The 27,256-nt window shown below is 40.9% G+C and overlaps 1 protein-coding gene across 1 annotated transcript in view; it reads right to left on the minus strand.

Annotated features, from left to right (window-relative positions):
* Positions 1 to 24,560: 24,560 nt before the first annotated feature.
* The window catches only part of SLC26A11 (solute carrier family 26 member 11), a 48,105-nt gene continuing 45,409 nt past the window's right edge, over positions 24,561 to 27,256 (minus strand). The window contains exon 17 of the mRNA XM_043964029.1: positions 24,561 to 25,427. Coding sequence (XP_043819964.1) covers positions 25,405 to 25,427 — 23 coding nt within the window. The 3' untranslated portion in view covers positions 24,561 to 25,404. The remainder of the gene's footprint in view (positions 25,428 to 27,256) is intronic.

Below are 27,256 nucleotides of genomic sequence, written 5' to 3' on the forward strand. Positions count from 1 at the left end.
TATCCCCCACTCCTGGTTTCTTACCAGATCCTGTAGCGCATGCTTTCCTTTTTCTGGGGGGTCTCCTAAATGATCCTCAATGACACAGAGCCTCCTACTCTGGGCACAGCTTCAACTGTCCCTCCAGGGTCCAAGTGGGGTCCCTGTTCGGGCACCAGTTGTTGGGGTTGCAGGTTCAATTCCCTTGATGGAAGTTGAGGATCGGAGACGATTAATCGTTGACATATCAGCAATACATTATGTGTGTAACTGTGTGCACTTTATTATTGGGATAGCTGAGTAAGGCAAAAAACTACAAAGAGATCAAATAAATTCTCTGCAAGAATAATTCTAAGGGGGCAGCTAGATGGCGCAGTGGTTAAAGCACCGGCCCTGGATTCAGGAGTACCTGAGTTCAAATCCGGCCTCAGACACTTGACACTTACTAGCTGTGTGACCATGGGCAAGTCACTTAACCCCCATTGCCTAAAAAAAAAAAAAAAAGAATAATTCTAAGAGAATAAGAGAAATTGTTCAACCTTTCAGCCTTGACCTGGCAGAACTTGTTCCAGGCTTAGGCAGAGCATGGTTTGTATAGCTGATTCTTCAGACCCCTGGGAGGCCAGCCAAGCATTGTCTCTGGAATTCAGGCCTTGACCACAAAGTTTCCTAGGAGACTTGCTGCCTCAGTGACCATGGCCCAGGCCTAGGGAGGAGGAACTCAGTCAGAGGGGCGACAGAGAGCCCCCTAGGTTTGCCACAATGGAGTATGGATGCTGATTGAACCATACTATTTCTTTTGTTTTTGGTGCTGTTGTTTTTCTTTCTTGAGGTTTTTCCTTTTTGCTCTGATTCTTCTAACATGACTAATGCAGAAATATGTTTGATGTTATATATATATATATATATATACACACACACACATACACACACATATATATACATATACATACATATATATATATAAACCTACATCAGATTACCTGCTGTCTAGGGGAGGGAGGGAGGAAGGGAGAAAAATTTGAAATTGGAAATCTTATAAAAACAAATGTTGAAAACTATCTCTACATGTAACTGGAAAATGATAAAATACTTTTATTAAAAAAAGTTGAGGGGCAACTAGGTGGCTCAGTGGATAGAGCACCGGCCCTGGACTCAGGAGGACCTCAGACACTTAACACTTACTAGCTGTGTGACCCTGGGAAAGTCACTTAACCCCAATTGCCTCACACACACGAAAAAAGCTGAACGTCAGCTGCATGCTCTACCTTGTAATATGACTTGCTGTTTTTACAAAATGTCAGCAATAGATTCTTTTTTCTTTCTTTTTTGTCTAGACCAATAAAGACCTTACAGAGTACTTCTTAAAAGAGGGAGAGGAGGAAGGGGAATAATGAGAGCCTGATTGAGGGCTATCTCTGTGTGAGTGGAGCATAGTGACACAAAACTGAGAAGTACAGAGTATGCAAGATTATGCTTTGTATATTATCCCTTAATAATGTGCAGATAAAACAGCCTTGTAAACAAAATGTTCTGTTTGTCTTATAAGAGCATATTCAAATACTGCCTTTTTAGTTTCCCTGGAAACATTTAACAAATAGTATTTCTTTCTAAAGCCCTTTCCAGACTTCTGGGAAAAGCCTCTTGGAAAGTAGGATGTTAGGTAAAGGACAAAAAGGCCTTTCTTAGGGAAATGGATTAAGGGTGATAACTCAGAACTCTAGTGCAGACATCTTTCCCTCACAAGCAATTGCCCATGAGGCAGTCTGACTTCTTTCAATTCAATTTAGATTTTCATTGTAGATCTCTGAGAGGGACCTGATTGATTCCTGGAGGGAAGTGGTTCAGGAGTAATAGAATTTTTTTTTTCTTTCTTTTTTTTTTTTTTTTTTTTTTGCAGGCAATGGGGGTTAAGTAACTTGCCCAGGGTCACACAGCTAGTAAGTGTCAAGTGTCTGAGGCTGGATTTGAACTCAGGTACTCCTGAATCCAGGGCCAGTGCTTTAACCACTGCGCCATCTAGCTGCCCCAGGAGTAATAGAATTTAAGCTAGCAACTTGGATACCTGAGAAATTCTTGAATGTTAATTTGAAATATACTTGAAGATATCTTTTCCTTGTTCAAGATTCCCATAAATATTACCTGAAATTTTCCTGGGGCAGAGAGTCATGTAAGAGGGCAAAGAGAGAGGACTATGTCAGTTTGGATATCTCTACAATCAATCAAGAAACATTTATTAAGCACCTAATGTCACAGGAAATACGTGGTCAGGGTTCTTAGGTATTCCTCTGGGTGGGGGAGGTTTGACACCAGATGCAGAAACAGTTGGTATTACATTTCCTGAGCTCTGGGGTCAAAGGTTACAGGCTTTGGGGTGGGGATAATCCTGTCTTCTGGGATTATCTCTGTCTCCTGGCAGCAGCCAGGTAGTAGCACACCTGTTTAACATTTGGCTTCCTGTTATTGTGTTAGTTGTCAGATCAATCATTTTTCACAGGAAGAACTTCCCAGGCCCTGCTGCATCTCTGATTTTGTTTCTCATAGAAAAAGCCCCTTCTGATTGATTTTAGGGCCTTGTCACCTACTGATATAAATCTCAAACTACCCTTCTCTGGAGACTACACACTGCCTATGTGAAGCAAATCAGGCAAACATCCTTATGCCCTTGACTGAACTCTATATGATGTAAACCTCTCAGAGACTGCACAGGAAGCTCCCCCTTCTTTTGGCCCTCTCCTCTGCCAGATGACCAAATAAATTTCTTTCTCAAACTATTTCAGATTTTGGTGTTTGTCCTTGGGACTAATAGTAGGTGGAGAACAAGGAGAAAGTAGTGTCTCAAAAGCCTAGAGAGAAGAAAGTATCAAGGAGGAGAGAATGATCAATAGTGTCAGTGTCTGCAGAGAGGTCAAGGAGAATGAAGATAGAAAAGGGGTAATTGAATTTGGCAAATAGGAGCATTAGTAACTTTGGAGAGAGTAGTTTCAGTGGAATGATAAGATTGGAAGCCAGATTATAAAGAGTTAAGAAGAGAGTGAGAAGAGAGAGAGTGAAGGCACCTATTGTAGACAGCCTTTGAGGAGTTTAGCTACAAAGGCCAGAGGAGATATAGGATGATACTTAGCAGAGATAGAAGGATCAAGTGAGGGTTTTTTCAGGATAAAGGAGACATGAGCATATTTGTAGGCAGTAGAAAAATCAGCCTTTAGTCAGGAAGAGATTGAAAACAAGTGAGAATACAGATTACAAAGGGAGCAGTCTTTTGGAGGAAATGGGATGGAAGGGAATGGCTTGAATACATAGAGGAGTTTAGACTTAGTAAAGAATAAAGCCACTTCATCACATGAGACTGGGGTGAAGGAGGAGAAGGTACTAGAAATGGCTTGGATATAGAATAACAATAGATTAAATAAAACAGTTTCTGGTCCATTTGAACCTAAATCACAGTATAGTATTAGTATAAATATATTTGGCAGTTTTAAATATCACCTTTACTTCTATGTATTTCCCTTTCTCCTCTGAGCAGAAGGATCTGTCCCTTTTACCAAAAAAAAAAAAAAGAGAGAGAGAGAGAGAGAGAGAAAGTGGGGAGGGCAAGAAGTTCAGCAATACTAATACATCCAAAAAAACCCTAATACATCAACTATGTGTACAATGTTATGCAATATCTCAGACTCACAGTCCCCCACTGAGGCAAAGAGATAAAGGAGATATATTTTCTCAGCTTTTTATCTGGAATCAACCTTGGTCATGAAAATTAGACTGCTTTTAGTTTCATCTTATTGCTCTTTCCATTAATTTTTCTACTTATATTGTGGTAGTTATTGTATATCTTATTATCCTGACTCTGCTTAAGTTCATACATCTTCCCATGCGTTTGCTTCTCTGAATTCTTCATATCCATCTTTTCTTTTCTTTTCTTTTTTTTTAGCTCATTGTTTATTTATTTTTTGTGAGGCAACTGGGGCTAAGTGACTTGCCCAGGATCACACAGTTAGTAAGTGTTAAGTGTCTGAGGTTGGTTTTGAACTCAGGTCCTCCTGACTCCAGGGCCAGTGCTCTATACACTGTGCCATCTAGCTGCCTCTCCATCATTTCTTATGGCGCAGAAATTCCATTATGTTCATGTGCAGCACTGTGGTTGAAGGATCCCCCTACAGTCTCCCAGACCATTTCAGAAGATTCTGGATGTGAGGAAAAGTGGGTCCCCCTCAAAAGTTGATTGGAGCTGTCTGAGGGAACAATTATATTTGGGAAGTTGTGTGGGATAGGTGGACTTGAGTCAGTTCAGATTCTGAGGATGGGGTCTGGAAAGTACCCAGCCCCCAGTCCCTGTTATTGTCAGATTATTCTGTTCATGTTTCATCCCATTGCTAATAACAGAAATCATGTATTTTGCTTTGCTGACCCTGGTACCATCCCCCCCATCGCCCCCCACCTACATTCCAAACCCCCAGTCCTTGTTATGGGTTAGTTATGCTGTTACTACAACACACCTCATACTCCCCCCTTGTTCTATGACCAGGTAGGAAAGATGTCTCTTGCTAGTGCAGACCCCACCCAGATACTATCTCTCCCTTTTTGCATTCCTAAACCCTAGCTCCCAGTACTAGCTCCTGGTACCATATCTCCCCTCTTCCCCCTTGCCCCTCCTTACACAGGTGGAATGGTTTCACCCTTTCCCCCTCCCCTTCCCCCCAGCTCTCGGACATAGCTGAGCATGCATCCATACCCTGATCACAAACTGAACACGCATCCTGGGTGAAACAGGATTGGATGTTAGATTGTAAACTCACCCCGTGCACGAGGGGACCCCCCCCTCAAAACTTCCATAAAAACCCAATTCATGAGCCCATTAGTGCGCTCCTCATACCTTGCATGGGGTCACCCATTCTCATGAGAATGTAATAAATGTGCATCTGCTTGACTTGGTGGTCTCCTCAAATTATTTGGGTAAACTGAGGCAAATTTGTCCCAAACAAAGTGATTCTGGTTCAGCTAGGGAATTGATCAGAATAGAGGCAGGTACTCAAAATGCTAATATCCACAAATGGGGATTGAGACCCTCTTAAGTCTGGGAAAGGTTGGCCTCTCCCCCTCCCCCAAACAAAATCACATGATTAGGGAAACCCTAGTAGGCTGGTCATGTTGGGGAGGAGTTTGAAGGGCTGTCCCTGTGTTGCCAACCCATTGACTACACTGTGTTTTGATTGGCTAGTTTTTAGTGCACAGATTGTAGTAGTAGTAGGTCTCCACCATGGATCAGCACCTTGAAGAGCCACAGGCCACAGTGTGGCTGTGCAGTCCAATACAGGAGCCCCAGCTCCTGAGTGACTTACAACCAGTAACTGCCGCATCCCGTGTTGTATCTACCCCATAAGGAGTAGCTGGAGTATCCTTTCCAGGGCGCTGGCCTGGGCAGATCAATATGGAAAACAAGCTGTTGCCCATGCAGCAGGTTTTTCCTCTCCGCGACATTGGTGGATCCAAAGGAGAGGCAGAGCCAATACAGTTTGGCACCAGTGCCGTCACAGGAGTTGCCAGAGGGATGTGATGTCCAACATCCAACTGCCTAAGGGACTCCAACTCCTGATTTTTCCTTGGGGTTAACTCCCGAAGCCTTTCCCATATATGGGTATAGTCGCAAGGCAGAGGAGGTTTAAAATCAGGGTTTCCTTCCCCTAGGCGGGTTGCCTGCCAAGCCTAACGAGTCCCACCTGCCCCAAAGGGTGCACAGATTGTAATCCTTGGTAACTGGGGAGAATGAAAATAAAACTTTTTGACACATCACCAACCGGGAGTTCCAGAAATTTTTGAGTGATATTTCTCACACTTGAGGTCGAAACTACTTTCATGGGGGCAGCTAGGTGGCGCAGTGGATAAAGCACTGGCCCTGGATTCAGGAGGACCTGAGTTCAAATCAGTCCTCAGACACTTGACACTTACTAGCTGTGTGACCTTGGGCAAGTCACTTAACCCTCATTGCCCCACCAAAAAAAACAAACAAACAAACAAAAACCTACTTTCATAATACTGCTAAGATATTATTTGGCTATTAAAATATTCCTCCATTTTCCAGCAACATATCTGTGAGGCTAGATTTTTTTTCATATACTCCAACCAAAGTAAGATTGCTACAGATTGAATGTAGAAGCAGATATGAGAGCCAGCTGTCTTCTATTAAGCCAAATATTAGGCAGATTTGCAAAAAATGTGTAAAACAATACCACTCTTTCCACTAATTTTTTTTTGGAAATAGTTATTTTTCATAAAATATGTTGTTAACATTTAATAGGTTTGTTTTTGATAAACACAATTGAGAACTGACTGACTTCATCTAGTCTTATGAATTAGCTGGGGCTGACCAGACTTTGTCAAGTCTAGCTTCTTTTTTTTTTTGTAGCCCTCCCCAAACTCTCCCTCCTAAAAAATCTTAAACTTTCTTTATGTACATTTGCTTAAGTAAAACAGCTTACCTTAATAACTTATAAAATACTCAACCTTCACAAAGGTAATAGCATAACTCTCAGGCATTTATGTGAAAGAATTTAGCTGGTAAAACTGAGGGAAATTAACTCAGAGGCAATCTCTTCCCTCTCTCTGTTCTGTTACCCCATATAAACTCTATTCCTAGTCCCCATCCGTGGGGACTCTCTATGGCAATATCCTGAGTTATAACTCCTCTGCCCCAATTAAAGACCTTAATTCTGTTATAGTGATGGCTTTATTAATTTTCTGGTTGATATTTTAAAATGAATTAATAAATATTTGTAAAATTATCAGTTTTAATTTCTAACTTGGTATCATGGGGAAATTGGTGGTCGGTTCCTTAGGTATTCTTCTTTAAAGAATTACACCTTCAGGGGCAGCTAGGTGGCACAGTGGATAAAGCACTGGCCCTGGATTCAGAAGGACCTGAGTTCACATCTAAGCTTCAGACACTTGACACTTACTACCTGTGTGACCCTGGGAAAGTCACTTAACCCTCATTGCCCTGCAAAAACAAAACAGAAAAATAATTACACCCTCTTGCATACAGATCCAATTAGAATAAAAACATCTTTTATTTAAGTGTTAGAGAAAGGAAACCTTGAGAGGAGTCTCAAGGGGAGATAGTTTCAGAGACTTGGTTCTCTGAGATACTTATCTCCTTATATAGGAGGAAGGCCAAAGCTTTTATAGATGGTAGATAGCGGTGTTCACCTGAGAGTAGAATGTCCCTTATTGGGGGTTGGTTGGGAGAAGTTGGGTGAGGGGAAGTTGTTCTATCTCTGTTCTCTTGGTGTCACTCAGGCAGCAGCCACGCCTAATAGGCTTCCTTCTTTAGGTGTGTCTGTCTTTTGGTTCTCAAGGAGAGTTACCCCAGATCTTATTTTATTTTTATTTATCTTTATTTTATTTTGTTTTGTTTTATTTTGTTTTTTCTTCCTTTAGTTTAGTTTAAACTTTAATCCTAACCCCATAACATTGGTAAATATCACTAACCCACATAAACAAAAGCTCTTTGGCATTGTTATGGACCCAGAGCACCCCAGAAGTTCTCTGGGGTACATCAAAGAACCTTCTCCTTGAGAAACTAAACCAAAGGACAGACACACTTAAAGAGATAAGTGGAACCTGATCAGGACTGATAAGATTAGGTGTGGCTGCTGTCTTTGTGACCTGAGGAGCAGAAAGATGGCTTGAGAGATCCAAAGCCACCCCTCACCCAACTCCTCCAGCCAACACCAGTGGGGGAGGGTCCTTTCTCACTAAGAAAACTTTCCACAATCAGATCATCACCCCCATCAGTCCTCTATAAAAGTATCTGTCTGTCTCCTGCTCGAGGAGATTGGTATCTCAGAGCCACACTCTTTGCCATGCCTTTCTCCCCATGAGAAGAAGTCCAAGGATTTCTCTCTTGGCTTCCCTTCCCCAGTCCCTAAATAAACTATTATCTTATTCTATTGCTTTTGTGTGCAAGAGAGTGTAATCCTTTTTTTTTTTTTTTTTGGTGAGGCAATTGGGGTTAAGTGACTTACCTAGGGTCACGCAGCTAGTAAGTGTTAAGTGTCTGAGGCTGGATTTGAACTCAGGTACTCCTGACTCCAGGGCCAGTGCTCTAGGGTGTAATTCTTTAAAGAGGAATTCCTAAGGACCCCAAACTCCTATCCCAAATCTCCCTACCCCATTTTCCCCATGTCATAATTGGTGCCCAATGTGGGGCACAGGAAATTTCCTCTTTCCTCTTGGCACACAAAACTTGGAGGTAGGAACCTCCCTTCTCCCCCTCCCACCTGACTCAACCTCCTGTTTGAGTCATGAAGAGGTAGAAACAGTCAGCTTTTGCACGCAACAGTGGACGAGCAACCTGAGTCTCCCTCCCTCGCCAAAAGCTCAGCCAGACATCCGAACCATGCTTGGACTCCATGTTTCTGGGTAAGAACTTTTGTGTTTGTGTGTCTATCCCTTGCCAGTGCTCTGCTCTTCCATAAGACAGGCAGCTTGTGTCTCCTTTCCTTGAGAAAGCTCATCCTAACATCTGAACCACGTTCAGACCATTCTCCTTAGACAGGACAATATCTGGGTACAGCCATGGGGCAGAAAGGGAGTGTATCAGAAGGTTCACCATGGGGTGCATCCTAAGAGATTGGACTAAATTAGAACTTACAGACTTGAGAAGGAGATGCATGATCTATTATTGTAACACTCTTTGGCCAAAATATCAGTTAGGATCCCAAGAAAACTGGCCTTTACTTGGAACTCTTAACTATAATACCATTTTGCACTTGGACAAGTTTCGCAGGCATGAAGGGAGATGGACAGAGATTCCATACATTTTGGCCTTTATTGATGTAGGAGGTGAAAAAAGGGTTAACAGAAAAACCCAAAACTCAAGCTTTAATTCAGATATTAGCTCTAAAAGGGAGTCAGACCCCAGTTAATGGATAACTTACAAGTCAAAATGCTAGGTTCTTATACCTACAGTGATCAGTATCCATAATGGACCAAAACAGGTCAGGTCAAAATAAAAATAAAGGAAATGAAAAGGCTATAGAAATTCTAAAGAAAAATGATTGTATTTTGAAACTAGCCATGGGAATTAGAAGGAGACATGTGCAGAAAAGACCAAATTTGTCTCCACATTCACCTTATGATGTGTAAATCCCCAAAACACACCTCCACTGAAAAAGGTATGTGCCTCAGGGGTTGGCTTAGGACCCCAGGAACTCCAAATTAGGATAAGCCCTCCCTTGTAACACCCCTAAGTGGAGAATATTATAATGAGTAGGATAGGCCCTCCCTTGTACCTCCCTAAGGTGGAGATTATTATAATGAGATTGATAATCAATTTATCTATACTGTAAATATAACTGTCTTTTCTTTCACTATTGGAGAGATACCTTTCCACTTTTTTGGTTCTCTCCCTGTGATCACTCACAGCATTGCAATAAACCTTGGTAAACTGAGTCACTGAGTCTTGTCATTCTTTTGGAACGACTCATGATCAATTTGACTCCAAATTTCCTGCCCACATCATTATTTGGTGCCCAACATGGGTGCTCCTACATAATTTATGACTTTAAACCAGAAGTCAAAAGGAAAGGATTATGTCTTTTTGCTGGTAGAAAAGTCCAAGCGATTAACTAACCCTTCTGTCACCTCCTCTGGGACCCCATCCCCTCCTGGTCATCAGCCTCATTCCCCACCTGTTTCTCTATTGTTTTTGTTGTTGTTGTTGTTTTTCTTTTTTGAGGATTTTCCTTTTTACTCTGATTCTTCTCTCATAGCATGACTAATGCAGAAATATGTTTAATGGGATTATACATATATAACCTATATCAGATTACTTGCTGTTTTGGGGAGGTGGGGAGAGAGGGGAGGGAGGGAGAAAAATTTGAAACTAGAAATCTTATAAAAACAAATGTTGAAAAATATACATGTAACTGGAAAATAATAAAATACTTTTATAATTTAAAAAAAACATTAAAAAATGTTAGCTACTGCAATTTCTAGGACTCACTAATCAATAACTGAAACTATTATGTCAGAGGTGCCAAGATCTAACAATTTGCCAGCCTTGCTATTTTCCACAGCTGTCTGAAAAGCTTCTAAAAAGCTTTCTCCTTCCAACACATCTTGACTTTCTGTTAATTGATAACTTTTTCTGGGAATACAGTTTGTAGGATGTTTGTTTGGGTATTTTTTGGGAAAGGTCTGTTGTGTCAAAATGTTGGGGGGACTTGTGACCTGGATTGGGGGGCTAGCTCACCCAAAGAACTGGAGGCTCATCACAAATCTTGTAAAATAAAAAGAGATTTATTAGGAGAGAGGAATATGGGGGGAGGGGAACAGGGGACTACAGATCACCATGGTGACTGTCCCACTGGAGTAAGAGAAGACCTGGTCTTTTGTACCTTTACAAAACAAAGAAAGGGGAGGGAAGGGCAAGACAACAGTGGGGGTGAGGGGATCTTGAATAATGTGATATCAGTAGGATATGCAGCATTCATCCATATCCTTCATATTATCTTTCACACCTTAAGGAGGGGGAGCTAGATGGAGCAGTGGATAGAGCACCAGCCCTGGAGTCAGGAGTACCTGAGTTCAAATCAGGCCTCAGACATTTAACACTTACTAGCTGTGTGACTCTGGGCAAGTCACTTAACCCCAATTTGCCTCACTAAAAAAAAAAAAAATTCTTATCAGAGTACCAGGGCCATGCTTGGCCCTACCTTATTCTTGAGGTGCTTTTTCCTTAGGAAGGTTTAAAGGATTCCTTGGGGGTTAGGATCTTTAGGTTTCTTGGGGTCCCACTGCATTTCCACAACAAAAATCAAATGCATCATTAATTTAAACAATGCTAAGAAGAAATAATGTTCTTTCTAGCTGAAGTAGGCCAAGTGGAGGAGTAATTTTAAGTACTGTAAAAATGTATCTTTTTTAAAAATTTAATTTTTTGGCTAATATGGTAATGTTTTACATAATTGCACATATATAACCTATATCTGATTGTTTATGGACTCAGGGAAGGGGGAGGGGAGGGAGGGAAGGTGGGATAAAATTTGGAACTCAAAACTTTTTTTTTGTGGGGCAATGGGGGTTAAATGACTTGCCCAGGGTCACACAGCTAGTGTCAATTGTCTGAGGCCAGATTTGAACTCAGGTACTCCTGAATCCAGGGCCAGAGCTTTATCCACTGCGCCACCTAGCTGCCCCAAAACTTTAAATAAAAACTTTATTATTTTTTAAAAATAAATTTTTAGTGGTAAAAAATTAATATCTTTCCCTAATTACATGTAAAAACCATTTTAACATTATTTTTTTTCCAAATTGTGAGTTCCAAATTCTCTCCCTCCCCTCCCTTCATCATTGAGAAGGCAAGCAATTTGACATAGGTTATACATGTATAGGCATGCAAAACATATTTCCATATAGATCATGCTGTGAAAGAAAACAGACAAAAAAACCCAAGAAAAAAAGAAAGTAAAGAAAAAGTATGCTTTAATTTGCATTTAGACTCTACCAGTTATTTCTCTGGAGATGGACAGTCGCACCTTTTATCATAAGTCTATAAGGAGAGGGTAGCTGGGTGACACAGTGGATAAAGCACTGACCCTGGATTCTAGAGGACCTGAGTTCAAATATGACCTCAGACACTTAACATTTACTAGCTGTGTGACCCTGGGCAAGTCACTTAACCCTCATTGCCTCACAAAAAAACCTCCCAAAAAACAAAAAACCAACAGCAACAACAACAAAAAAGTCTATAAAGAGGTATCTTGACAAACGTATATGAATATAGTTTAACACTGGCTACACCAGACCTCAATAGGGGGGCTACTACCTGAAATCTTGGTAGGTTAAATTATCTACCCTTTAAGGAGGTTTGGGGGAGGTTGGGCTTAGGATCTTTGCAAATGGCTCCAGCACTTGCTGATGGTATCCCCCAAAGTGTAAGAGGTCATCCCCTGCAACCCAGTTCCATTTAACCATTTATAGTCACATAAGCTTTTACAAATGCATGTTTACTTCAAAAGGTATAATCAATTAGAAATATACAAAAATTACTCCCCCAACACATGGGAAACATCCTCCTCCTGCTTCCCTGATACCACCTCAGTCTCTGGGGAGGAGAAGGGAATTAGGTTTATTAATCAACCCAATTCTCAGTGCTCTTAGTTATCATTATTATCAGTTCATAGATCATAAAAGTCAGAGCTGAAAGAGACCCTAGAGATCACCTAATCTAACTCATAATATTACAAATGAGGAAATTAAGGTCCAGAGAAGTCAATTCATTATGATAGTTATACAAGGCATGCTTATAAAGCACAGGAGGGGGGAAAGCTTTCTTTGCTCTCTTTTTGATTTTCCCCTTTAGCTAGAGAATCCATGTTAGCTGATAGCAAGCCAGCATTTCAGGAGCACACAGGTTTCAAAAACAGCTTTCTCATGGCAACCCAGGAACAAAGAAAGCTGCTGTCTGCTCCTGGCAAGATTCATAAAATCCTATCCTAGACTCAGTGAATTCACATGCTCCTTGAATCCTCAAGGTAGTTGATTTTTTTGGTCTGATTTCCTGCTTCCTTCTTCTTGGGGGGCACTTCATTGCGTATTCTTTACTGAACTCTTAAGGATTTGATTTCCCCGGGTAGAAGACATTGACTCAGACCTCTGGATGCCTGTCTCTGTCCACCAGCTGGAGCTGCAGGCACCTAGGACCCTAGGAGAGAAGCAACAGGAAGAATCTTCTGGCATAAACCTAGCTGCAAAGCTGGCCTGTAGGAGGACTAGGCCATCACTTTAAAAATTGTATTTTATTTTTTATTACACAGAAAATGCTTCTTAGCATACAAATAGTGTCAACTTTAAATCCTGTGCATTCAACACATTATTAGTTTTTCTCCTCAGGTTATCTCTTTTTCATTCTTTTTTATTTATTTTGTTCTTAATTCATGGAACAAAACAAGCATTTCCATAACAGAATCTTTTTTTGTTTGTTTGTTTGTTTGTTTTGCGGGGCAATGGTGGTAAGTGACTTGCCCAGGGTCACACAGCTGGTAAGTGTCAAGTGTCCGAGGCCGGATTTGAATTCAGGTACTCCTGAATCCAGAGCTGGTGCTTTAATCCACTGTGCCACCTAGCTGCCCCCCAGAATAATTTTTTAAAAAGATGATTGATTGCACATGAAACTGCAAATGCATTATGCACAACTTGCTATTACTTTTAACATTGATTTTTTTTTTTTTGGTGAGGCAATTGGAGTTAAGTGACTTGCCCAGGGTCACACAGCTAGTAAGTGTTAAGTGTCTGAGGTTGGATTTGAACTCAGGTCCTACTGAATCCCATGCTGGTGCTTTATCCACTGCGCCACCTAGCTGCCCCTATTACTTTTAAATATATAATAAAATTATCATGTAGATTTCTTTTTTCTCCTCTCTCTCCCCACCCTAAAGATGGCTATCATTAGACACAAATATATGTGTATACATTCATATACACACACACACACACACACACATATATATATATATATATATATATACACACATGTGTGTATGTGTTGTAAAGCATTAATTGTTATTTGAGGTTTTTATGCCTTGGTGCACACTGGCCTGGGGCTCCCAAACCCTATGGTGCTCCACCCACTGGTTGTAGCCCTTGCCATGGCTCTGGCACCTCATGTCATCACTACTCGCTGATGCCTACATGGGCCTGGCAAAATTAAAATGATTGGAAGCCTAGTGAGGGCAGTCGTGTGACTGTCAGAGCAGCCATCCCATTGGCTGGGGCTGTGTGAGCTTTTTCTGGGATTGAGGGAGGTGAATTGGGCATTCTAGCTGGAAGCTGGAACGACAGGAGGTCTGCTGTGTATTCTCAGCTGATTCCTGGGCGGCGGTATCTTTTGAGGTTGTATAATTTCCCTTTCCCCACTTTATTTCCTTTCCCTTGATCCTACTGATCCTGTTTGTGTTGTTTTTTTTAAAGTTCGTTCTTGTTAAAATAAATCCTGTTCTGTTTTGAGGGAGGCTGCCGGTCTCCTTCCTTGCCCCAATATTGTGGCGAGCCACTTAGCTAACACTCCCCAATTAAAAATTGGTCCTCACAGTGTATAAAATCATTCTATACATACTTCCATTTATCAGTTCTTTCTCTGGATGAAGATAGTGTTCTTCTTCATATGTCCTTTGTAGTTAATTGGGTATTTATAAAAGCCAAAATGATTTATTTGCTCAAAGTTGCTCTTAAAATAATATTTCTGTAGGGGGCAGCTAGGTGGTGCAGTGGATAGAGCACTGGCCCTGGAGTCAGGAGTACTTGAATTCAAATCCAGCCTCAGACACTTAACACTTACTAGCTGTGTGACCCTGGGCAAGTCACTTAACCCCCATTGCTCCGCTCAACAACAACAAAATAATATTGCTGTTACTTATACAATGTTTTTTTGATTCTGCTCATTTCAGTCTTCATTATTTCATGCAAGTCTATCCATGTTTCTATTATTTTGCATTTTATCATGATGTATTAAAAAAAATTTGAACTCTGTGGTTTCACTGGGGATTTCATTCCTCATTGTTTGGTTTTATTTGTGTTGATTGTTAGTCACTTTATAATCACAATTATTGTAAGCTAAGAATACTTTCACAGCTGTGGGGATCTCCTAGCCCTGTGAGAGGGACCAGAAAGATATTCTCTGGGTTTCACAGATGAAGAAACAGGAGGCTCGAGTCATAGAGGTATGGTTATTGATCCACAGAAACCTGCTTGGCCAACCCTTTTAGCAACTTGCCCAAGGTCAACAAAGTACTGAAATATCTGTCTTAGTGAAATAGGGGGTGGGGGTCTTTAGGTATTCCTCTTTAAAGAATTACATCTCTTTGAACACAATCCAATTAGAATAAAAGTCTTTTATTCCGGCACTTAGAGAAAGTGACCAAGAGGGAAGTCTTCCCTCAAGGGGAGGAGATATCTTAGACATCTTGTTCCTCCAATAGAAGAAAGGCAAAAGTTTTTATAGAGGACAGATCGTGGGGGACAGATGGGGTGACCACCTGACTATGGAAAGTTCCGTTTAGGGGTGGGGAAAGATTGAATGAGGTGGTAGTCCTGAATTCTGGAGTTATCTCTGTCGCCAGGTACCTATCAGGCAGCAGCCATGCCTAATAGGCTTATTTCCCTTACTTCTTGGGTGTGTCTGTTCTGATAGCTAGTTGGCCAGTTTAAACTTTAATAGTCCCTTAATTACTAAATATGTCCCAAACCCATATCATATCCATGTTTTTCTAAGATCATTGACCTTATAATTTCTTATAGTATAGAAATATTCCATCACAATCATATACCTTAATTTATTCAGCCATTCCCCAATTGATGGGTATCCCCTATTTTTTTTAATCTTTTTTTTTTTTTTTAGTGAGGCAATTGGGGTTAAGTAACTTGCCCAGGGTCACACAGCTAGTAAGTGTTAAGTGTCTGAGGCTGACTTTGAACTCAGGTCCTCCTGACTCCAGGGCCGGTGCTCTATCCACTGTGCCACCTAGCTGCCCCTTTTGTTTTTTAAGTAGCAAGATGATACAGTGTTCTCACCATTCCATTTTGGTTATGTAGTTCAGTACTTGAGTTTTAATTCAGTACAATATCACTATACAGAAATAAATTATAGAATAAATATCCTTTTAAATAGTTGTTTTATTTTTTATAAAAATTCATCTGTTCCTCCCATTATTGTCCTTTCCCCTCCACTGAACAAATTCAAAATAATTTATATTGGGGCAGCTAGATGGCGGAGTGGTAAAGCACCGGCCCTGGATTCAGGAGTACCTGAGTTCAAATCTGGCCTCAGACACCTGACACTTACTAGCTGTGTGATCCTGGGCAAGTCGCTTAACCCTCATTGCCCTGCAAAAAAAAAAAAAATAATAATTTATAAAAACTCAAATAGATACATAGCTGCATAGTCCAAAAAACCCCAAATTCTCATTTTGGCCACATCAAAAAATATGACTCTTTCTACACTTTAAGTTTATTACCTCTCTGTCAGAAGTTGATGGGTGTGTCATCTTCATTCTTTGGATATGTGTTTGATCTTTGTATTGATTAGACTTCTAAAGTCTTTCAAAGTTGTTTTTTTCTATAATGTTGTCAGTGTGTAAATTGTTCTACCAGTTCTTCTCACTTCTTTCTGCATCAGTTCACAGAGGTCTTCCTAATTTCCTCTTAACTTTCCATTTTGTCATATATTCCATTATATTCAGATATCATACCATGTTGAGTTGCTGAAAAGAGCTGTTATAAATATTGTTTTCTTTTTTTGGCAGATGATATATTTGTTTATTTTTTATCCCACAACTTTACTGAAATTTTAAATTGTTTTATTTAGTTTTTTACTTGACTCTCTAAAGTTCTCTAGGTAAATGATTGTGTCATCTTCAAAAAGTGATAGTTTTGTTTCTTCATTACCTATGGTTATTCTCTATTAACCTGGAAATTAAGGAAACAGAAATAAGGTCTTTCTTTAATTGGGGCAGAGGATCACAAAGCTTGGAATCTAGGAATACCCAAAGATGGGAACAGAGGACAGGGTTTTTATGGGGTAACAGAACAAAAAGGGAACCAAAAGATTGCTCCAGAGTGACATACAACTACTTAATGTAAATGAACCTTTAATAAAAGAAACAATAGAACTGCTCCTAAGTTAAGTATAGGAGCTACTAACTCTAAATAGAAACTACTTAATGTAGGTGTACACTTTTTACATAATAACATAAAGTCCAGGGAGTAAGGTGGGGAAACATTGGGAGGGGATAAGTTGCTTGGGAGAAGGTCCATAAGTCCATCAAGAGTCTGGAAATGATAAAGATTGGTTAGCCCCAGGCAATTCATTTGTCTGGGAAAGAGAGGACTGGGTGGGGAATCAGTTCTCAGTAAATTTTGTAGTTCTCATCTCTTAAAACATTTCTAGTACAATGCTGAGTATTAATGGTAGTAATGGACATCCTTGCTTCACCCTTGATCTTATTGGAAAGACTTCTAGCTTAACACATTATATATAATATTGGATCTTAGTTTTAGATAGGTTGTACATTTATTTTTGTGCTTTCTAGTGTTTTAAAATAGGAATGGGCCTTGTATTTTGTCAAAAGTATTTTTCTACAGTTATATGCATATATATAAATTATGTATATATGTATGTATTTATATACCTATGTGAGGGCCAAAATTGGACATACAGAGCATTAATCTCCCCCTTTGAACTTTCCCTTTTATATATACCTCCCAGGCCAATAAGAAAAGGAGCCTCTGAGCTTTAGTTCATAAAGGATCAGGTTTTATTACTTGGGAATTAATTAGATCACAAAAGTGAAACCAATTAGGGAAATAAGGAAGTAAAAATACAGATGGATAGTCTTAGCTCTAAGCTTAGCCTATGGAATTTAGGCTTAAACTCACCAACCCTGAACTTCCACCAGACTGAGAACCAGCACTCCCAACACAGATTACGAAACACACCACCATGAGCCAAGTGCCGCCAGAGACTCCTCTCCAGGCCGAAAGAGCGAGACCTTTTGAACGCCCTGCTCACTGGAAGTTGCCTCCTTTCCGGTGGAGTTTTCCTCCCACAAAAGGGGAGGTCTGGTGTTTTTCCTCACCAAAAAGGGGAGGTCCTTCAAAAGCTGCTTAGTAGCATGCGCAGTCTCAGGGTGGGCTAGGTGTGGCCCCTCCCAAATGATTCAGCTAAAATTTTCGATATTAATCTTTACCACAAATAATTTTTACCACACCTATATCTATGTAGAGATATTAAATCTATAGAATGCATTTGGAATTTATATAGATATAATTATATGATTATGTATAATGTATAACTATATATTATGTATAATCATATAATTATTATATGATACATAATGTTGTAAAGCGCTAAAATTCTAGCTAGTCTGTCTAAAATATCTAATGAGTGGTTGCCGTTAGCAAGAGTTTAGACTTTTAAGCATTTATTAAGGAGAATAAGAATTTGGTGAAGAGAGAGAGAAAGGCCTAGATTCATCTATCTATCAAAGGGAAAGCGCATTTTTAGCTCCACTCTCCACCAGAGTCCTGATGAAAAAGAGCTAGAGAGCCAGCCTCTCCCCTTCTTCCTCCCACAAGCAAAGGTCACTTCCTGAAGCCAAAGAAAAGTCACATAGCTTGCCCTCAGGCGCCTTCTCCTCATGGCAGAGCTTTCCTACAGTAGCTCTCCAGCAGGTGACATCATTCCAATCATTATAATGCTTATATCATATAATAATTATATATATGAATTCCAAATGTTTTCTGGCTCCTTTTTCCTGGGGGTTGCTGTTTTGAAGACCAAAAAAAAAAAACCTAATTAGCACTCTCCTTTGAGAGTGCTGTTGATTCCCTAATTTGTATTAAGGAGGACTAGAAGGTGACATTTGTTAAATTTAGATGTTGAATTTTTGAAGGAACTTAGATTTTAACAAATAAATGATAAATGACTGGCATTCAATGATGCCCATTCTTCTATTGGAAGTTCTTCATTAAGTCTGACGCCTTGACTCTCTGTCAGTCAATAAACACTTTCAAATGCCTACTAGGTACCAGGCACTATGCAAACACTGGGAATGCAAATATGAAAAAGAAATGCAGTCATAGCCCTCAAGGAGTTTACAGTCTAATGGGAAAAGACAACACACAAAAGGGGTATTGGGTGTGTGGGCGGGGGGGGGGGGGGCAGGGAGGTACCTGGCACAGACACATGATGGAGTCCAGTACAAGGAGTGCAGCTGGTGGAAAATTAAGAGATGGATAGCTTGGGCATCCTCTTCAATGGAAGCTTTGGTAAGAATCCTTTGCTTTGCCCTCCAATCAGAGGGGCAGAGGGTACCAAGGATATTGAGGGTACCAAAGATGATGCAGTCTCACAAACTGATGCATTGCCTAATGATGATGTTTCCTGGAGGCATTGATGAAGGAGGCAAAAAGGAGTTAATAGAAAAACCTAAGACCCAAGCTTTAATTTAGCTCCAAAAGGGAGTTAGACCCCAGTTAATAGATAACTTACCAGGTTCTCATACCCACAGTGATCAGTACCCATAAAAACAGCTCAGGTCAAATAACAATAAAGGAAATGACAAGGCTGTAGAAATTCTAAAGAAAAATGATTATATTTTGAAACTAGCCATGGGAATCAGAAAGAGACATGTGTAGAAAAGGCCAAATTTGTCCCCACATTCACCTTATGACCCAAAACACACCTCCACTGAAAAAGGTATGTGCCTCAGGGGTTGGCTTAGGACCCCAGGAACTCCAAATTAGGATAAGCCCTCCCTTGTAACACCCCTAAGTGGAGAATATTATAATGAGTAGGATAGGCCCTCCCTTGTACCTCCCTAAGGTGGAGATTATTATAATGAGATTGATAATCAATTTATCTATACTATAAATATAACTGTTTTTTCTTTCACTATTGGAGAGATACCTTTCCACTTTTCTGGTTCTCTCCCTGTGTATCATTCACAGCATTGCAATAACACTTGGTAAACTGAGTCACTGAGTCTTGTCATTCTTTTGGGATGACTCACGATCAATTTGACCCCAAATTCCATTCCACATTAGCATGATCCTCCTTACTTACAGTCTTTACTCCCTCTCTGAAAGATTAGTTGCTTTATGACATCATATTTGGTAGAGTGAATCTATTTAAAATCTAAGCTGGGGGCTGCTAGATGGCGCAGTGGATAAAGCACCGGCCCTGGATTCAGGAGGACCTGAGTTCAAATCCGGCCTCAGACACTTGACACTTACTAGCTGTGTGATCCTGGGCAAGTCACTTAACCCCCATTGCCTGCCAAAAAACCCCAAAAACCAAAAATAAAATCTAAGCTCAAATTGTAATTAATTTTGATCATGTATATGTAATAGTGACTACCCCAGAGGTCTGGAGGTCAGGTATATTACTTTTCACCTCTCCTGCAAGGTCCCCTGGTATCTTTAAGAGGGCTTGGGAGCAACTAGTCTCTGCCATTGACTCTAGCCCCCACTGATTATATTCTCCTAATTTTAGCAATCTCCTGTACCCCAGTAGTCAGATTAGTTTATACAAAAGAATATTTATTCCAAAGGTATAGTAAGAACAAATGTATCAAACGATCAATCTGACCCTAATTCCATCTCATATCACAAACATTCCTCCCACCTCCTGCTCCCCTTACACTATTTGTTTCTGGGAAAGGGAGGGTGATTAGGTTGACAAGTTAACTCAATACCTCTATAGCATGGTCCTACCAAACTCCAAGTCTAAAGCCCTGCTGAGCTTGTGCCTGACACCCAGTCTTCCTAATGTTTCCCTTCTGGGCTGGTAGTGACGTTCAGTTTGGAATCTTACCTCCAGGGTCATCCTGGGTCTGGGGTCTCCGGTGCCTGCAGCTGTAACTAAAAAGGACAAACAAAACAGACCAAAACTGTAACCCTACTTTTGGGGACTGTGAGACCTGGGGGCAGGGGGAAGAGACTAGCCCTTTCCTCAACTCAGCTTAGTTTATGGTGAGTATCCTGTGCCCCATGCAGTTCTGTTTGGAAGGAAGTAGAGACGTTTATCCTGGAGAAGGGGGTAGGGGTGATAGCAATCTTCTAGTATTTGAAAGACTGTCATATGGAAAAGAGAATTAGACTTTCTTGCTTGGTTACAAAGGGTGGAACGAGGAACAATGGTCAGAAATTGCAAAGACCTAATTTTAGGTTTGATGTTTGAATGATTTCCTCACAATTAGGGCTGTCCCCAGTGTGTCCTGAGCTGCCTTTGGAGGAAATGGCTTCAAGCAGAGACTGAATGGCTACTTGTCAGGTGTGTCCCTAGGAGGGATTCTTCCTTGGGTACAGTTTAGATCAGATAACCCTGTGAGGTTCCTTTCGACTCTGACATTCTGTGTGCTCTTTCCACTATCTTATCATGCCTGTCCCTGGAAATAGGGGAAACTGATATTAGAGATTGTTAATATGAAGATATGGATCACCTGGATTTGATGGAGGTGCCTTATTGTCCAAAAGTATTTTTTTAATGAAACCCTGAGTTAAGAGGAGCAAAATGTCCTTGAACTGAACTCCAAATTGAGCCCAGGTAGCTAGCAGATTAAAAAGTCCCTACCCTCTACATATAACTGGAAAATAATAAAATACTTTCATGATAAAAAAAAAATCACTACCTGGTGATTTCTTTTCTCAGGATAGTAAGTCCTTATCTTATGGGGACATCTGGGCATCCTCATCCTTGCTAAACCCTTTTTTATTTTTATTTTTTTTTGGAATCCTGTAATCTTATCATGATGCTTTAGTATTTCCTCCATACTTGTTATAACTGAAATTATTAAAACTGCTTTGTATTACATCCATTCTTGTTACAGTATTTCCTTTTGGGTTGATCTGTAACCAACAAGGTCCTATAACCAGTAAGCAAAGAAACCTTAAATACCCTTAGAAAGAGGGAGTCTCTGAGCTCCCTTCTTAGGAGGGAGTCTCCACATGATCATGTCATATTTTTTCTTGGGACAAATAAATTGGTACTATATTTTTCTGTCTGTCTCCGATCTGGTTTTTCCTGTAGGAGAAATTGTGAAAAATAATTTCTCTAATTTGACCTGGTTTTGTCCTGTAGGAGACAAGTTCTCTGATCTGATGGTGGTGTTTTTTGGGGGGATAGGAGATATTATAAAATTAATTTCTCTGATCTGTTTATTAATTAATTTTTTTTGCAGGAGACAGGCAGATAAAAACTATATTTAATTTTCAACAAGATGAAGACCTATTTGCTGAGATGGAGGGTTCAGAATGCTTTGAGATCCCATATTGCTTGCTTCTTCTTGAATCCGCATAATCATTCAGTGGGAAATTCTGAGCCTTAGCTTCCTCACCTGTCCAGTGATCCTTTAGTCTTCCAACTCTAACATTTTATAGTTCTATTATCAAAGTTCCAGCTATTGAAACAAAGCTGGGCAGGGAGAAGAAAGGAGTGGAATCAGTAAGTTTCATATTCAGGTGTTTTTTTTTGTTTTTTTTTTTGCAGGGCAATGGGGGTTAAGTGACTTGCCCAAGGTCACACAGCTAGTAAGTGTCAAGTGTGTGAGGCCGGATTTGAACTCAGGTACTCCTGAATCCAGGGCCAGTGCTCTATCCACTGAGCCACCTAGCCGCCCCCTCATATTCAGGTGTGACACCCATGTACCCAGTATCCATGGCAGAGGCCTGTAAGGTGAGAAATGAATTGAATCAAGTCCCTACCACATTCCTTCCTCCTGAATCAGTTAGTCTGTGGAAGAAACATCCTTCTTTTCTCCCCAAAGGGTCTTAAATAAAGCAGACAATAGATGAATGTTGCCTTTCATGACATGAAATTTCCTTTCCAGCCTTGCTTTCACTTTCATTGCTGGGGCCAAGCAACATGACATGAACTTCATAATTCTGTGAAATCCTGCCCTCAAACCACTCCCTCCCCCATCCCCACCGCCACCACTTTGCAAGAAAGCAAGGGGGAAAAAATCTTTATTGGTCCATGGGGGCTTGAAACCTACAGAGCATATACAGGGGCCTACCAGCAGGCAGTCAGGCAGATTCCCATTCTAGTCATCCTCTGGATGCCTTGTAGACAGTAGGAAGATAGGAAAAGGGGAGAGATGTGAGAAGCTCTGGCTTCAGTGAAGGTAGGTGGGTCCCACCACTTTCTCCTAATGACTCCATTGCAAGAGGAGGGAGGGAAAGTTTGTTTATAATAGAATATTGGTCCCTCTTGGACAGGAAATGAGAGTTCAGCCGCTCAATGGACAGTAAATGCCTTGCCCTCCCCCTTCCTCTGTTTCACAGTATGACTTTAGATTCCCAAAATGGCCACCTCTCTCCTGTGCACTACTATTAGGCTTTTTTTTTTTTTAGTGAGGCAATTGGGGTTAAGTGACTTGCCCAGGGTCACACAGCTAGTAAGTGTTAAGTGTCTGAGGCCAGATTTGAACTCAGGTACTCCTGACTCCAGGGCCGGTGCTCTATCCACTGTGCCACCTAGCTGTCTCTATAATTAGCCTTTAATAATCTAGGGCTTTCCTCACTGTAGTGTCCTCCCTAATCTAAGTACTGTTGTTAGAGTAAAGAAGGCAATTGGATTAAAACCTTTAACCAAGCACCCAATAATAACAATAGCTAGCTTTTATAGAGAGTCTTAAGGTTTGCAAAGTGCTTTACAAATATTACCCCATTTTTTTTTTCCTTCCCAACAACCCTGGGAGGTAGGAGCAGCTATTATTATCTCCATTTGAAAAAAAAATTTTTTGTGAGGCAATAAAGGTCAAGTGACTTTCCCAGGGTCACACAGCTAGTAAGTGTCAAGTGTCTGAGATCACATTTGAACTTAGGTCCTCCTGAATCCAGGGCCAGTGCTTTATCGACTGCACCACCTAGTTGCCCCTATTATCTCCATTTTACAGATGAGAAAACTGAGGTAGAAGTTAAGTGACTTGCCTGGAGTCACAGTGTCTGAGGCTGGATTTGAACCCAGGTTTTCCTGACTCCTGCCTGACCCATTGTTCTTATCCATTAGGTCACTTGCTGTTTCTCTGCTAGAGTTTCCTACCGCCAGGACAGGATGAGGGAGTAGGGGGATAAGAAACAGCTGCAGTTTGCTGGTGAGAATGCAATGTCCAAACCTGGGAATGGGAAGTGGGGCTAGGTAGGGTGGGGTAGGAGTGGGGGAATTAGGAACAGTCCTTGACAGTGGGATATTGGAAGACTAAAGATGCTTCAGTCCAAAGGACCAGTCTCTCCAAGGGTTCCCCAACCCCCAACAAGGTTAGGCCAGCTTTTCTATAAAAGGCCACAATGCCAGGAGTTGAGTTGGGGTGAGGCTCAAGCTGTGTGTGCCTCCCCAGAGCAGCTTCTTGGTAGCCTCTGGTTGTATCGGTTTTGTTTTCTGGTCATCTAAAGGCATCAAACAGTTCACCCAAGAGGGGTTGGGGCCCTTAAGAATTGGTAAATGTCTGAAGTCCGTGGGAACCATCATATTCTGACCAGTTGAGCATGCAGTATTTTCCTACAGAAATGGGGATAGGGGGTAGAGGGGAGGTCACATTTACCAGCACAAAGTGCTACATTATCCTTGTTGAATAGCCTTTCTGTGTTAGGGCTAAATAAACCTCCTTTTGTTAACTGTGCAATGAACTTAAACTAGTAGCATCATACTTACCTGGATCAGGCCTACTCCTAACAGAAAGCAAAAGAGAAGGAAAAAGAAATGCTTCACTTTTTCATAGCAGTTAATTAATGAAGGCTTCATGGTGTAGTTGTAAGAGCATTGGGTTTTGAGTCAGAGGTTGTTATTCTGTCATTTCAGTCATGTCTGACTCTCCATGGCTCTATTTGGTATTTTTTGGCATAGATACTGGGAGTAGTTTGCCAGTTCCTTCTCCAGCTCATTTTACAGATGAGGAGACTGAGGCAGACAGGGTTAAGTGACTTGCCCAGGGTCACACAGCTAGTAAGTGTCTGAGGCCAGATTTGAACTCAGAAAGAGGAGTCTTTCTGACTCCAGGCCTGGCACTCTAACCATTGCACCATGACTTGGGTTCAAATTCCAGCTCTTGTATTTACTTTGTATAGTCATATGGGTGGGTCACTCACTTAACTTTTCTGGTCCTCACTTTCCTTGCCTATAAAGTGAGAGGGCTGGACCAGACATTGCTTAAGTCCTTAACAGTTCAGATTCTATTATCCAATGATCAGGAAAATTCAAGGAGAGTTATTGTCCTCCTCTAATGCTAGAATATACCCAGGGAATCATCCCTGATAGAATTTCCTCCTGCCTTCACTTCCATGCCCATTCCCTCATTCCCTTCACTCCAGTGCTTCCAAAATCCAAAATCCAACCAAAGCCCCAGGTTAAGGGTTCTATTTATATCTACATGACTCAACTCTGAGGGCAAAGATCGTCTTTCCATTTACCCTTCCCTTGTATTGCTTGTAACTTGATGGGAAGCTCTCTTACTGGTTGGAGCAGGCAAGTCTAAAGATGGATGAGTGGTAGAAGGAGTGGGGCACGGAGGTGAAAGGAGGAGCAGGAACCATTTTCAATTAGAAGAGGAATTCTCTGGGAATGCTAGAAATCATCACTCATCCTAGTCAGATACTCCAACTGTTGCTCCCTAAAGGCCCGAGCCCAGTTTAAGATGAATAGGTTTTCCTCCCCATCATTTCTCTATAGTGTCACCCACTGGAGTTTTCCTTGAGCACACCAGTGCAAAAGATGCTTCACAAGAAAAGTCCATGGTGATAGGATCCATGGCTTATGCTGATGGAGAGACCTTTTCACCATCCCTTGCCATAGAACAAGACCAACTGGTGGGCATGAGTGGGACAATCATGGGTTCCGGTAGAGTCTTCATTGACGTTATAGGGCTAGAAACTTCAGTCTTCACTCAGGTATTTCTCTGAAAGGAAGGAAGACCACAGATTACAGGAATTTGGAAAGAAAAGAGGAAGGTCAAGACACAGAATTAGATAAAATGGCCCTCTTGGGGCCCTCAGGTTGAAAGGGATTTTGAAAGTTCAAACTCCTTTGTCTGCCACTGAGGGGTTTCCATGATCTAGGGGCACAATTGGTTCAGAACAAAAGCCACTAGACCTCCATGACCAACAATTGGTGGGAAGAAGTTGAACTGGTGAGTGTAAGATAAGGGCTACCCTCCCCACCTCTTTAAGGAATAGCAAACAGGGACACCAGTGGATTTGTTCTGAATCAACTGTGTACCTAGATCATTCATATTTAGGGGGGCTCATATATATATATATATATATATATATATATATATATATATATATATATATATATATATATATATATATATATATATATAATTTTAATCTACTAACTCTCTCTCTAAGGAAAACTGAGCAGCCAGATTCAAGGCTGAATCACAGTCTCCCTTGGAGAGCAGAAAACAAGATTATAGAGATATCTATCAAAGCCTCCCCTCAAACTGCTTGTTTATGCAGACATCCTATATGGATTTACACTTACAAAATGTCTATCTCTTCTTTCTTTCTTTCTTTCTTTCTTTCTTTCTTTTCTTTCTTTCTTTCTTTCTTCTTTCTTTCTTTCTTTCTCTCTTTCTTTCTTTCTCTCTTTCTCTCTTTCTCTCTTTCTCTCTTTCTCTCTTTCTTTCTTTCTCTCTTTCTCTCTTTCTTTCTTTCTTTCTTTCTTTCTTTCTTTCTCTCTCTCTCTCTCTCTCTCTCTCTCTCTCTCTCTCTCTCTCTCTCTCTCTTTCTTTCTTTCTTTCTTTCCAGGGCAATGAGGGTTAAGTGACTTGTCCAGGGTCACACAGCTAAGTGTTGAGTGCCTGAATCCAGGGTTGGTGCCTTATCCACTGCGCCACCTAGCTGCCGCTCAAAGTGTATATCTTACAAAGTCATGTTATACATCTTACATTAAAAAAATTTGGATAGGCAATCTTAAGCCCTCCCATGGCAATTTATTCTGCTGCTCTTGTAATCCTCTTTATCATCTAATTTCAATCTGCCCTGATGTAGTCTACACCTGTTTTAATTTATTCTGCCACTACTGGAAATGGAGGAGAGAGCCAATGCATTGATCTGGTGTTGGGCTGAATCACAGACCTATAAAACATCAGAATGGAAGGGACCTGAGAGGTCATCTAATTCAACCTCCTACAGAGAATCTTTATCCTTAAGAAAAACCTTCATGACCTCACTATTTCCAGGTTCTTTTATTTAGTCAAAGTGGCTGTTCCTTCCACTAACACACATATTCACTCTTCTAGAACTCTTCTTAGTAGAAGGCTTCCAAGAGTTGCCATGACCAAAATATTAATCACCCCAAGGTGAAGAAAAAAAGAGCCTTCCTGAGAACAGCTAGGCAGGCTATTGGACAGAAGACATTCCATCTATGATCAGGCCTGCCTGTAGGCAAAGCCTCTCCAGCTTGATAGGATTCTTTAGATCAATTAGTCTTGTTGGCATGGCTTCCAAGAACCAAGAGTCACCCCATGACACAATGAGGTATTGGAAGAGGACTTTAGTGGAGGGATAACTTTTCAAACTATCAAACTAATATTAAGTTCATCCTCCCTTCTTTCTCTTCCCCAAGGGTCAACAGCCCCTCCATCCAACTGCTATTATTCTTTAATTCTGTTGTTTCCTGGTCACCTAGTAGCAAACCTAACATTTCTTGCTTTCCACACAGGGCCCCAGTTTCCCAGTTTGTAAAATGGAGAAAATAATCCTGCTCCACCATGGGATG

This window comes from Dromiciops gliroides, chromosome 4 (genome assembly GCF_019393635.1).
Source record: "Dromiciops gliroides isolate mDroGli1 chromosome 4, mDroGli1.pri, whole genome shotgun sequence".
Classification (NCBI taxonomy): domain Eukaryota; kingdom Metazoa; phylum Chordata; class Mammalia; order Microbiotheria; family Microbiotheriidae; genus Dromiciops; species Dromiciops gliroides.